We start from the raw sequence: 12,679 nt of genomic DNA, 5'->3' as shown, positions 1-12,679 counted from the left end.
CCCTCTCTCCAGTGATCTCAGTCTGAACACTGAAACTGTTGCTGCTGTTTCTGTTGGAAATGCAAAAGGGATGGATGAGACTCACCAAAGGTTTTATGTCTCTTCCTCCAGACGTTCCTGTAATCTTTAACATGATCCGTAGATTTCCAGATGTTCAAAGGGAATCTCACAGCGTTTATTTGGGTTTGGGCTGAACCTGATCAATCTTTTTTATTCCTTCTGTCTAATTAAATCAAACTCAGTTCATGACAACAAAATATTATATTTTTAGTTTGAATTACGAAGAGATTTATAGCCCATGAATCACGTTGGGAAATAAGGGGTGTGGCACCCTCTAGTGGCCCAACAGTGCATGCTGATCTGATGAAAACAGACACACACATGCGCGTGGCAGCAAGGACAAACACTATTTCTAACACATTATTGACTATATTATATAATTATAGCTTAATAGTATTTTCCAAATAAAGTATTGCTAAATTCCAGCTGGAATGGAAAATCATGCAGAATCTTCAAAGGAAAGGTCTGATTTTTGTTTACAGAAAACGACTGCTTTGCAGATTAAAGATGTGTGTGCACAGAGACACCCGTGGTGGGATTATAATCTGAGACTGCACCCACAGACTCACCGACTCCTGAGAATAACGGGTGGTCAGAAGACCTCTCTGGAGCTGATTACAGAGGGACTGTTACTCAAGTCCCTCTGTGGAAAAACAACAACGTGTGTGTGTGTGTAAGAGATGGTGTGGTCACGTGACTCACGCCAGCTATATCTTTATTAAACAGAAATTTTATTAATTATTATTTTTTGTTATTGTTGAGGGGGCAAAACAGAGAATTCTTGTGTGTGTGTGTGTGTGTGTGTGTTCACCAGTTCAGCTATAACAAGGGTAAATTGTAAATTGTTTTAATTAGATTTTTATGAGTAATTACTCAATCTTGTAATTTCTATCATGGAGATTACATTTTGCTATAAATTACCAAAAAAGCTATTTTACAATTTAATATAAATTTATTTAATCCTCAACATTTCAGCTATTTTTTCATGATGGTGAAACTTGTTTTTTGTTTATTGGTTTGTTCTGTAGATGGTATAGTCTGGGTGTTGATTATCAATAATATGTGCTTTCGTTCTTTCCTTCATCTAAATAATAATAATAGTAATAATAATAATAAATAATAATAACAAAGCAGCAAATGTGTGTGTATAAAGATTAAATTCCCTTTTAGGAGGGGACAAACAAGCTCTTAGACGTCCTGTCATCCACTTAAAACGAGGGGAAATGTTCATTTAAAGGAGGAAGGAACTCCTGACTCTCCTTTAGAGAAATCAGATCCTGCAGGTGAGTCGACCCCTCAGAGGTCAATATAATAATTACTGAGTAAATAACTTGTTAAGAGTCTCGGTAACACGGAGACGATCCAACATGATCCGGTAAATCTAAATCTGGTGAAGGACGCATGACGAGGATCATCCCAGATCTGACCCTGGGTAAGCATGTTTATTGTTCCACCTGGACCAGGAAAGGAGGGTTCGGTCATCCAGCTCTCCTCAGGATTAGCAACCACCGCCCAGCTCCTATAAATCATCCGCACGCGCCGCCTCAGCTCAGACTTTTACGCACGCGTTCTGCTGAGATCAGAGCGGGAAAGTTCGGCTGAGAGGAGAAAGACGAGGAGAAGAAGTCAAGAGGACCGTGTCTTTATTCAGATAACTGGTGTTCTGAAACATGTTGGTGCTGAACGCGGTCCCGTTCATGAAGCCGCTCCATATGCGCTCTCCGGTGCCGCAGGGCCGCCGCCACACGCTGCCGGCCAGCGAGTTCCGCTCCCTCAGCCCGGAGGACGCCATCAGCGTGTTCGAGATTGAGCGAGAAGGTAAATGATCCGTTCACACGCACAAGCGCGTCACCAATGTTGGTTCTCTGCAGAAATACGCAGTTTGCGCAGTCGGAAACCTGCGCATTTGTTTGGCGCTTCGCAGTTACCCTGACCTCCTCCCTCTCCTCTTCCTCCCACAGCCTTCATCTCAGTGTCCGGTGAGTGTCCTCTCCACCTGGAAGAGGTGCGTCACTTCCTCACGCTTTGTCCTGAGCTGTCTCTTGGCTGGTTCGAGGAGGGACGACTGGTGGCTTTTATTATCGGCTCACTGTGGGACCAGGAGAGGCTTACCTTGGTGAGACACCTCACCGCTCACCTGCACGGGCGCCTCGGAGTTAGCCACACCTAACTGAGTGACTTGGAAACTGCTGGGTTCAACCAGATTAACGGGGGAGATTTAAATCCACATTTATGGGGATTATAAAATAAATCAGTCTTCCAATCATTATAAGTGATCCAGAAAGATCTAAAATATCCAGATAAATTTCTGCCTAAAACTAGACTTTATTCTGTAGTTTACTTGTATTTTTTGTTTGTTTTGAACAAACCCACGTGGCATTGAGAACGTGTCAAACTGTTCTGGAATCAGCCCCACGAGTCTAACTATGCACGTGACTTCTCTGGTCTGAGCCCAAATCTGAGCGGCATTCTGGTTCTGCTCCATGTCTGACCTGCTGGGAGGCAGATAACAAAACTACATCTGAAACAGGTTCTGTGTAAAAGTTATGAACAGTTATCTTAGCTGCTGTAGATAACTCTGAACAACAAGGTTAGGTTGGTTAGAACTCACCTGATTGATAAGCTAACAGCTAGAACCAGTGGAATCATAACCAAAGTGGATTCTAACTGAAAAACTCACCATGGTGTGCAGACAATGATCTACAAACCATTAAATGTCACACAAATATTCCAGCAGAAATACGAAGCAGGAAGTTCCCCGGGCCGCACCAGACAGGCTACAGCTAGCTGCTGCTGGCATCAAAACGATGAACTAACGTCTCAGTCGATGGGATTAAATAATAAAATCTGAATCACAAGCAGCTCTGAAACATTTGAGATTAGAGTTGTTGACGGAGGCGGCCATCTTCCTTTTGGTTAGTCCCACTGAAACTAGTGGTTAGCTCATCAATCTTGTTGCAACATTCTCCAAACTGAGGCTGTTCTGAGATTAGAGTTTATGTTTAATAATTAGTTGACTGACTACTAAACGAGTCTTGGTAATAAACCACGTTCTGGTTGTTTTGGTCCCGTTTCCTTAGAGCCCATGTCTTATTGCTCCTACAGCTTCTCTTTTACTCTGTCCTCCAGGACGCCTTGACCCTCCATAAGCCTCACGGGACCACGGTCCACATCCACGTCCTGGCCGTCCACCGCACCTTCAGGCAGCAGGGGAAAGGCTCCATCCTGATGTGGCGATACCTGCAGTACCTTCACTGTCTGCCCTACGTGCGCCGAGCCGTCCTCATGTGTGAGGACTTCCTGGTTCCCTTCTACCAGAAGTCTGGTTTCAAGGTGAGGGGCCCCAGTGAGATCACGGTGGGGCCTCTCAGCTTCACCGAGATGTTCCACCCAGTGTGGGGCCATGCCTTCATGCGTCGAAACAGTGGATACTGAGAACAGGGGGGCTCTTTAGGTGGACTCCTCCTTGGTGACGGGACCTCGACACCTATTGGAGACAGGAAAAGGGAAGTGAGCCCATCTGTTGATCCCAGAGTTTGTGATCTTCACGGTGGGTGGAAGTCTTTCAGCCGGCGGCGAAAGGAGAGCCTCCGGAGCTGAAAACAAGAAGCTGCCCTCCAGCTTTCACTGTTTGCACCGGATGTTTGAGACTGAAAACACATCAGGAGTCGCGTTTCAGCGTAAGAAACAAGTTCAGTAAAGCAAAGAGTGAAAGTTTTAATGAGTTTTGTAAAGAATACGAGTTTTATTTGGGATGCGCTTTAACAAAGCGCAGCCGCCTTGTGATTCAGATCCTATCAGAATAAAAGGGTTTGAGTCAGCAGTAAACAAACATCTGCAGTAAAGTGTTAGCTGGTGTTTTTGTTTCAAGACAGAAGGACTGATGTCGGACAGGAAGTCAGTGTTTTATAAACACGAGTGGTTCCGTTAGCGGCGACTATACCACTCCAAAATCTGTCCAGTTTACTAATGTTTAAACATTTAGATTTTAATAGCCTTGTTCTCTAGTGGGCTGTTGAGTTTGTCATTTAAAAGTCTAAATGTGTATTATTTTTGGTACCAGGTACGTAATAAAGGCTGTTTTTTTCTTAATCTGCTGCTTTGGTTGTTCAGAACAACATTTTTTCTGGAACATTCAGATATTTTGCTGAACCACCTTACTGGTTCGGTTCACACACCAGTCCCCGTTGGTGTCTGTAGCTCCAGAAACACCCGGAGTAGGATTAGGATTAGGATCGTGAGAAGCAAAAACAATAAAACAAGCTCTACGAAGACTTTAACGGGGTTTTTTCTTCTGTTTTTCCCCCCTCAGTGGACACGGAGACAAAAGAGAAAGAGGGAGAGAAAAGGAAGTATGTGTGTGTGTGTGTGTGTGTGTGTGGGGGGGGTTAATAATACAAAAAACAATAATGTGCTTCTAGACCTGCAGAAAGAGGAAACGGACAAATGCAAAAATAGAAGAAAATATCATTGCTATAGCGCCTCTCAAGATAAAAATCATGAGGCGCTTCACAAAAACAAAAAATATAAAAATTGTAAAAAATATAATAAAGCATTTCGAAAATGTTTAAAACTATATTTAAAATGAGCAAACAGAAGCAATTGCGATTTAAAAGGAAAAAAGTTAAGAAAGAGAGAGAGTGAACAGGAAAGAGGGACATCAGTGGATCCTGAGGAAGGTGGAATAGGTGGGGAGAGCAGAATAAAGAGAGAGAGGTGAAGAAGGTCATACAAAAGCCAGCTTGAACAAGTGAGTCTTCAGCTGCTTTTTAAAGGAGTTCACTGAGTCCACTGATCTCAGGCTCAGTGGGAGAGAGGTCCAGACACTGGGGGCCACAGCAGCAGATGATCTGTCACCTTTGACCTTTAGCCTGGTGCTGCACAACCAGTAGGCTTTGATCACTGGACCTCAGGGACCTGCTGGGGGTGTAGGGACTAAGAAGATCACCAATGTAAGATGGTGCTTGTCCATGTAAGGCCCTATAGACCAGAACCAGGATCTTGAAATGAACCCTGAAGTTGACTGGCAGCCAGTGAAGCTGGAGGAGAAGCGGGTGATGTGGGTGTGTTTGGAGGACTTGGTCAGAAGCCGAGCACAGGCGTTCTGAACCACCTGTAGACGGTAGAAAAAAACCAAAATATCACTGCGTCAACACAGACTTTACCGTTAATGCTGTGACTTTTATTTAAACATAACTGCTTCAATAAGCATTTTTTAGATTTAAAAAAAAAGGAAGCAAAACCGTACCATGGCCTTTCCCTTTATCTGACACTTATTTCTTTTAATAAATAACAAAAAGGTTGAATTATTGGTCCCGATGCAGACAGAGGTGCAGCTGCAGACGACGGTAGACGAGGGCTGTTGTGATACACGTCAAGGCACAGCAAGGGGATTATTTAAAAAATCCTGTTTATAGTAAGTTTTAAACAACATGTTTTCTTGTAAATGCCCGCTGATCCCCTGACTAACATAATCCCACTCAGTAACTAAACCCACATAATCTTCCACCAAACATCAATGTGACTGGGACACACACACACACACACACACACACACACACTGAACAACAATTAGAACCAACTAAAGTTTCACTCCTCAGGCCTTTACTAGTACAATCACATTGTCAGGGACCTGCCATAAACAGCAACGTGGACAGTCGTTATTCACGATAACGGGGCTGATGAACAAAGCTTAGAACACTTCTTTCAATCAAACGTTTATAGAAAAGAAAAAGACTCCTAAAATGTGTGTTTGCGGTGCAGGAAAAGCACCGGCACGAATGTCCGAGCAGAGGAAAGCAGCACGTGGAGTTACTTTGGTCGGGACATCGTACGTTTGGCTTTGATTCACAACTTCATCAGAAAACAGAACCGAGGCATCTCTGTGAAACGGCATAGTGTTTAAGGCAGCTAGTGGTTTCAGATGACCGCTGAGTTTGGCTTTCCGTTTACTTCAGCTGCACCTTACCAGGAGCGCGGGACGCGCTACCAGCAACATTTTTATCTTTCAGAGGACGTTTAGAGATTAGAATTAATCCAGTACATCTAAAAAGAAGAAAAGATGAAATAAAAGCAATCGTAAGTGCGTGTGTAGTGTTAAGTCCAAATACTGAAAACAAGAAGTAGGAAGCATCGGATGTGCCATCATGATTCACCGACGCATCCGTCAGCTTCTAGACTCAAGCGAAAAGGACTGTGGGTGGTGGAGTTTGTGGGTGGGCTCACAACTCCCTCTTTGACTGAGCACCTGTACATTTTTGCCCCTTTCTCAGTATTTTCTACTCGCTAGTCAGCAGCCAGGTGGTGCAAAACCCGAGAGTTAGTGAGCCAGCATGCTGATGAGTAGAGAAATTCCCTTTCATTCACAAAAACGCTTAAAAAAATGTTGATTGTCAAATCCTAAACCGGAACCAACAGTATTTACACCTCTGGCGAGGAGCCAGCAGCGTTCATCTCCGAGAGCTGGCTGAAGGCTAGTGTACTACATCATTAATGTCATGATCGATGTCGTACTTTTCACAGAACTTGCTCGTGAAGGGGAGGCAGGTGAAATGCTCCAGCCAGTGCAAATTAATGTGATAGACATAAAACCAAATGATGAGGGAGGAGAAGAGTCCGACGTAGGCCAGCAAGGACACAGCAATCAGGATGCGTTTGCGGTACTTGTCAAAGGTCCCAAAGGTGACGTAGGGTAAGAAGGCAAAGGAGAGGAGCAGGCCACTGAGGAAGCCAAAGATGTGGGCGATGTTGTCGATCCACGGCAGAAGGCCGCACAGGAAGAGGAAGAGGACGATGCCTAGCAGTTTGAGGAAGGCCTTCCATGGATTTTCCAGCATCTGCCAACCTTGGAAAAGCTCAACAAAAAGGCAAGCAAGGAGTCCAAACTGAGATCCCGCCGGGCCCACCTGGAGGAAGAGAAGATGAAAACAAGTCAAGAAATAGGCCCTCAAACAAACCACTAAAACTGCTTTGATCAGGTATATCTTCTACAAGCAAAGAGAACAAAAACAGTTCTCACGGTCTTAAACACAAACACATAAATAACTAGACAAGGAATGAGCTTTCTTTAGGCAAGGCTAGACGATCCCAGAGTCTGCCATGTTGCGTTTAAAACCAGAGTCTGAGCACTCAGGATGTGGGGCTTAAAGCTTCACCTACAAACAATCGTTGGATTTCTTAAGGCCACTACCCTAGCCCGATCAAAATCTATAATACTAAACAAATAGGAAAATTAATGTTTAAACATAAACAAAAACCAAAGGAACTACCAGGAGTCAACGCCTGAAGAAAGTTTTTATTTTTAAATTTTACTTTTTAGTTAGGACAACGTCTCGTTTATGTACACAGAGGGGGCGGGACTTGGAACCGATACTGCAACCAGCCACTAGGCGGAGCTTGTTTTGCTTTGGTTTAAACTTATGTTTATGTTTATTCATGTTTATTTATTTAGCAGACGCTTTTATCCAAAGCGACTTAGAATGTATAACCTATAGGGCATGTTGTGATCTGTGGGGGGAAACCGGAGTACCCGGAGGAAACCCACGCATGCATGGGGAGAACACGCAACTCCACGCAGAAAGGCCGCAGCCGAGTTTCGAACCTGCGACCTTCGTGCTGCGAGGCAACAGTGCTAACCACTGCGCCACCGTGCAGCCCACTTCTAGGTTTGTTTCCATTGAGTTATTTATACGTGTTGACGGTTTCCACGCTAGTTTACTCTTAGGGATGCACGTAGTTAACCAGTTAATTGCCGTTAATGTACCCGGGTAAATTAGTTTGTCCCGGTCAACTGCTTCGAGTCCTTCTGCTGCGCTGGGTGCATCATATTTTGTGCTACTAGGGAGCGCTAAAGCACCACTATCAAATATGTTTACTGGGCGACCTCAGAAGAAATGAGCTCGTCACATGACCAAACAAATGTGCTCAAACATGAAGAGGTTAGCAATGAGCAAGCGTTAGAGCAGTTTATTCTTAGTTATTTCATTCTTGGAACGCAATAAGCCTCACACCAAAGCACGGAGCCTGGCAGAAGACGGCGCAGCAAACTGAACTGAGACCAGCAAAAGGTCAGTGTGCCGTGACGCTCCTTGTGTCTGAATCCTAATTTGTCTAGTAAAATAAAGAAATGTCAGTGTCATTATTTAGTCCAATGTAAGAAAAATGTGTTTTTTTTTAAACCGTGGCCTCCAGCACACAATCCCAAGCAGTGCTGTGTATCTGATGCCAGACAGTCCGCTGTGCAACAAGTTCTGAGTCTGACGGACACTCCAGCTGTCATCCCTCTCTTTACTTTTTGTTCATAAATGTAACGAGTTTGGGACGTTGGTTGTGCGTCAGAATTATATTTAAAAGAGTAGACGGAGAAACGTTACTTATAGAGCGGGGACAAATGTTTGTGTGCGTCGGGGTGGTGGTGGAGGTGTGGTTTTGTGTTTGGTTTCCGGTTAACTGGCTATTAACCGTTAAGGGGTGTCATTAGCCGGTTAAAGACATTTTGAAAAACGTGCATCCCTGTTTACGCTCTAGTCTGGCGGACAAAGACATTACATGTATACGTTGTGAACAATTACTGTTCTGGTCCAAATACATGGCAAAAAATCCATTACACACATAATTTCACTCAGAGCAAATGGGTGACAGAGTTTGGTTTCTTGGGTGTACATCCCATCGTGTTATCAATTTCCCACATCTTTGTTTACTTAAATTGCTAAAATATCCCGACGAAGGTTAGGAAGTGTTGCGTTTACAAGGTAAACAGAACATGGCGTGTCTTTCCGTCTGTGTTGCACACACCACAGATCAGTGAACGGTAAAAATAAAGGTGATTCTAAAGGCTGGGCTGATGACTGACTGACCCACGCAGATCAACATGACCTCAGGTTAAACTGGATGAGAGAGAAACAACCTCATTACTTACTATTGCCAGCAAGTTCTCAATGTAGTATGTTAAGTAAAACGGACTGATCTCGATTATCACAGATACACGTTTGTATACATGACTAAAAGGTTGACTGTTAACAAAACTTGTTGACTGTGTCTCAGTAACAAACTCATAGTCATAACCTGATCTAGAAATGTTTTGGAAGTGGCTCTGAGCAGATTGGTTTCATGGCTGCAGCATCAATCAGGTTTAGAGTCTTTGGGGATGAAATTAAAGTATGGGTCAGATGGGAACAGTGCACAGATTAGCCTGACGTCAACACTGAGCTTGATGATTGGCCTGGTCAAAGCCAGGTGGCTAATCTGTGAACACCAACACCACAAAAGGTGCCAAAACCCCTCTGACCTGTGCGGACTGTGGATGGAATACTTTAAGGAACTCCTCAATCCTCAAACCCATGACACAAATCAAAATGAAAGAGCGAAGCGAGGGTCCATTCTGAGTTTCTCAAGGCAGTAGGAACATCTTGGCCAATACACCTCTGAAACATTGAATGGTTATGAGGGGCAGCATTTATGAAGTGCCAGGGATGGTGGTTCACACGCAAAAAAAGGTCACCATAGGGTGTCTTCAAGGTATAGGGATCAAACTCGTCAGTTTCCTGGTAAAGGTGTACTACAAGGTACTGCAGAGGAGCGTCTGGCTGAGTAATGTGGTTTTCATCCTGGCCATGGAACCATGGACCAGTTATTTACCCTTGCTAGTGTAATGGAGGGGGCATGGAAGTTTTCCAACCAGCCCATGTGTCCAAGTGTTTTGTGGAGCTGGAGAATTGGATCACTCGTAAGCTTCATATAGATGAAATTGCATCGCTGCAGTACTTTTATTTTGAAAATTACCAGGGATTTGACACTGAAACCATGTCTGATTTCCTGTCTATGTTAACTGTGGAAATTGTCATGTCCCAGAAGCGGCTCGAGGCAAGAATAGAACCCTATCCTTTCTTTAGCAGCGCAGCGTGCCGCTTCTGAGACACATGTGGAAATTGCCATGTCGCGGCTGGTTTGAAGCACTCCATAGACAAATAATTGATTCTATTTAAAGCAGTGACGTTCTGCTGCCGGTCCGCGCCACTGATGCTTTCAGTGGGACACCAGGATTAGATCCATCAATCTGTGTTCCTTCAACTCTTGTTGGGGAAGTTCAAAGCTAAGCGTGAATTGGCTGGAATGAAGATTAGACCATCCAAATACGAGGCCATTGTTCTCGACTAGAAAAGGGTTGATTGTCAACTCTGGGTCAGGGAAGAGGTCCTACCTCAGCTGGAGGAGTTTAAATACCTCAGAGGGTCTTGTTCACTGGTGAGGGTAGGAGGGCAGTGGACAGACAGATAGGGGAATCGTCTGAAGTGATGAAAGTTTTAATTTTCCACTCAAACTACATTCCATACCTCAATTCTGATCATTAGCTTGGCAAATGCCTGAAGGAACAAGACTGCCAAAAAAGGCACAATTATTTTTCTGCTGGTGCCGCTGCTCTCATGACTTGGCTCTGACTAACAGTACAACGTTTATAACAGAACAATAACTGAACAGTGGCAGGGAGTCCTGTATTAACACAACTGACTGCTTAGTGTTTGCCTGGCCCTTTTTTGTACATATTGGTACCATTTCTATAAGGTACTCTTAATTGAGTTGTACTCCATTCATTTAGTCATATACCCTTTGAAGACCTAAGCCTAGTCCACACGTAGCCGTGTTTTTTTTTTTAAAAAGAATATCCGCCCCTCCAAAAACTTGCATCCACACCACCTTGTTTTAAAAAAAAACTCTGTCCACACGTACCCGGATAAATACGTTGTTAAGGACATGCCAGACCTGTAGGCGGCAGTACTTCCCCCGTTCTTAACCTCGTCCTTCGTCTGTGGTCTTCCACAAGGAGCAGTAATTCCGCTTGCAAAAACAAACAAGCAAAAAGCGCTTGGACAGTTGATAAAGCGAGCGCAGCTCTGAGGGCATCCATGCTGTCGGCTAGTGTAAACACAGGTCGCACACGTGATGTCAGCATTTTTTTGTCGCAGAAAGTGACGTTGCGGACCTTAAAACTCCGGTTCTGTCTGTCCACACGCAGACACCCAAAACGGAGAAAATGCAGATCTTCACTTTGGCCGGAGTTTTTAAAAAGATCCGTTTTCGTGTGAAAAAACTCCGTTTTCGAGTGGATGACAGACCAAAACGTAGAAAAATATCTACGTTTTGGCAGATCCCCGGCTACGTGTGGACAGGGCCTCAAGAGCACAGAGGACCAACTCAGATTTCCAACTCCTAAAATACTTTCAGGTATGATCCAGCCAACACCGGTGGACTGAAGAATCTGTGAAATTAATAAACAGGTAAACGTTTAATGGTCTTTGCAACTTCATGTAGATGTACTTGAGACCCAAAATAATGCTCAAACAAAATAACTACTAATTGATGCTAAAACTATGAAAAGGCAACAAAAGAGTTAGATTTGTGCCTCTCTGTTCTTTTAAACATCACTTCTTCATCAGTAGAGTCTGGTTGTTCACACAAATATCGTATTTCCTAGGGTTAGTCCGAGGCTGTCTGTGAACGACAGAGCTTTGTCTCCAACCGGCTCCTATCCAGACAGACAGAACGTCCTCCTCAGTCTAATTCCTCCTGGCAAGAGTCACCACTGTAATCTCTACTTCCTGTTTCCACAAAGTGTTTCCTTGACACATTTCATCTGGACTGAACTGGAACATTCTCAAACACTTCTTACTGTAACCAAAAATACATTCTTAATTTCTGCTACAGGCAACACCACTAAGTCTAGATTTATTAGTGAAAGTGACACCAAATGTTATTTAAAGGCTAATCTGTTTGGGTTAAAGTTAATCTACATTCTGCCTGTTTTCATAACGGGAGGTGAAGACAATTCTGTTATGAAGCAACTAATTCATGATGAATATAGGGTAACAAAAACATTTCACTGAGTAAATGTGTGTAAGTCAGCAGTAGGATGGTAATGTTTTTGCCTTTGGACTAATTTTCTAATTCAAGATGGCAGCCACAAAAACACAGGTGTGAACATGTAATGCTGGAGCTTTTACATGTTTTAGTTTAAGGAAATGTGTTTCTATTTTCTAGTTTGCGGCACTACAGCTACTTTTTATACAGCAACATGAAAATTATAAAGATTTAAAAAGTACGAGGCAGCGAGGTCCTTGTAATAGCCCACAATACCAATGAAAAGAAGAAGAGTGCACAATTTCTGTCCCAATAATCATCATCTAAAACACTTTTAACAAGAGCAAGTACAGAGTTGCAGCGTCGTTTCTGTTAATTTTAACTCATTCACTGCCAATGACGACTAAAGTCGTCATTTACATTTTTTTACTGTTTGAGAATCAGAAAGAGCCCCCACGCTGAGAGAACAAACATCTCAGTCCTGAAGCCGATCTTCATCCACATACGTCACACGTCACATGATCAGGAAGCAGACCATCCATGTATTAGGAGATCGTTTTGGGCCGTTCCTGTAAAAAAATTGAGGCGCGAACCGGAAAAGCTTCCGCCGATCACAATTCAACAACGGATTATGAAAGAATGGATAACGCTCGAAACACACGGATTCTTCCTGATGTAAGAGGTGAGTCTCCGCTTTGTTTTGGTTGTTTTGGCATCAACATCATCCTAGCGCGCAACGTTCTGTGACTCTTTAAAAAAACAGTAA

The 12,679-nt window shown here is 43.5% G+C and overlaps 2 protein-coding genes across 2 annotated transcripts in view; one reads left to right on the top strand and one right to left on the bottom strand.

Moving 5' to 3' along the window:
- The first annotated feature begins 1,687 nt into the window (after positions 1-1,687).
- aanat1 (arylalkylamine N-acetyltransferase 1) lies at positions 1,688-3,588 on the top strand. Its single transcript, XM_015954308.3, has 3 exons — positions 1,688-1,878; positions 2,022-2,176; positions 3,190-3,588. The coding sequence occupies exons 1-3, from the start codon at positions 1,731-1,733 to the stop codon at positions 3,493-3,495; spliced, it is 609 nt and encodes a 202-aa protein (XP_015809794.3). The 5' UTR covers positions 1,688-1,730; the 3' UTR covers positions 3,496-3,588.
- A 2,782-nt stretch (positions 3,589-6,370) lies between these two features.
- Positions 6,371-12,679, bottom strand: part of LOC107382247 (inactive rhomboid protein 2) — a 72,149-nt gene continuing 65,840 nt past the window's right edge. The window contains exon 18 of the mRNA XM_015954309.3: positions 6,371-6,965. Coding sequence (XP_015809795.1) covers positions 6,534-6,965 — 432 coding nt within the window. The 3' untranslated portion in view covers positions 6,371-6,533. The remainder of the gene's footprint in view (positions 6,966-12,679) is intronic.

Source organism: Nothobranchius furzeri, chromosome 7 (assembly GCF_043380555.1).
Source record: "Nothobranchius furzeri strain GRZ-AD chromosome 7, NfurGRZ-RIMD1, whole genome shotgun sequence".
Classification (NCBI taxonomy): Eukaryota; Metazoa; Chordata; class Actinopteri; order Cyprinodontiformes; family Nothobranchiidae; genus Nothobranchius; species Nothobranchius furzeri.
The sequence above is the reverse complement of the archived record's forward strand: the minus strand, read 5'-3'. Positions and strand labels throughout refer to the sequence as shown.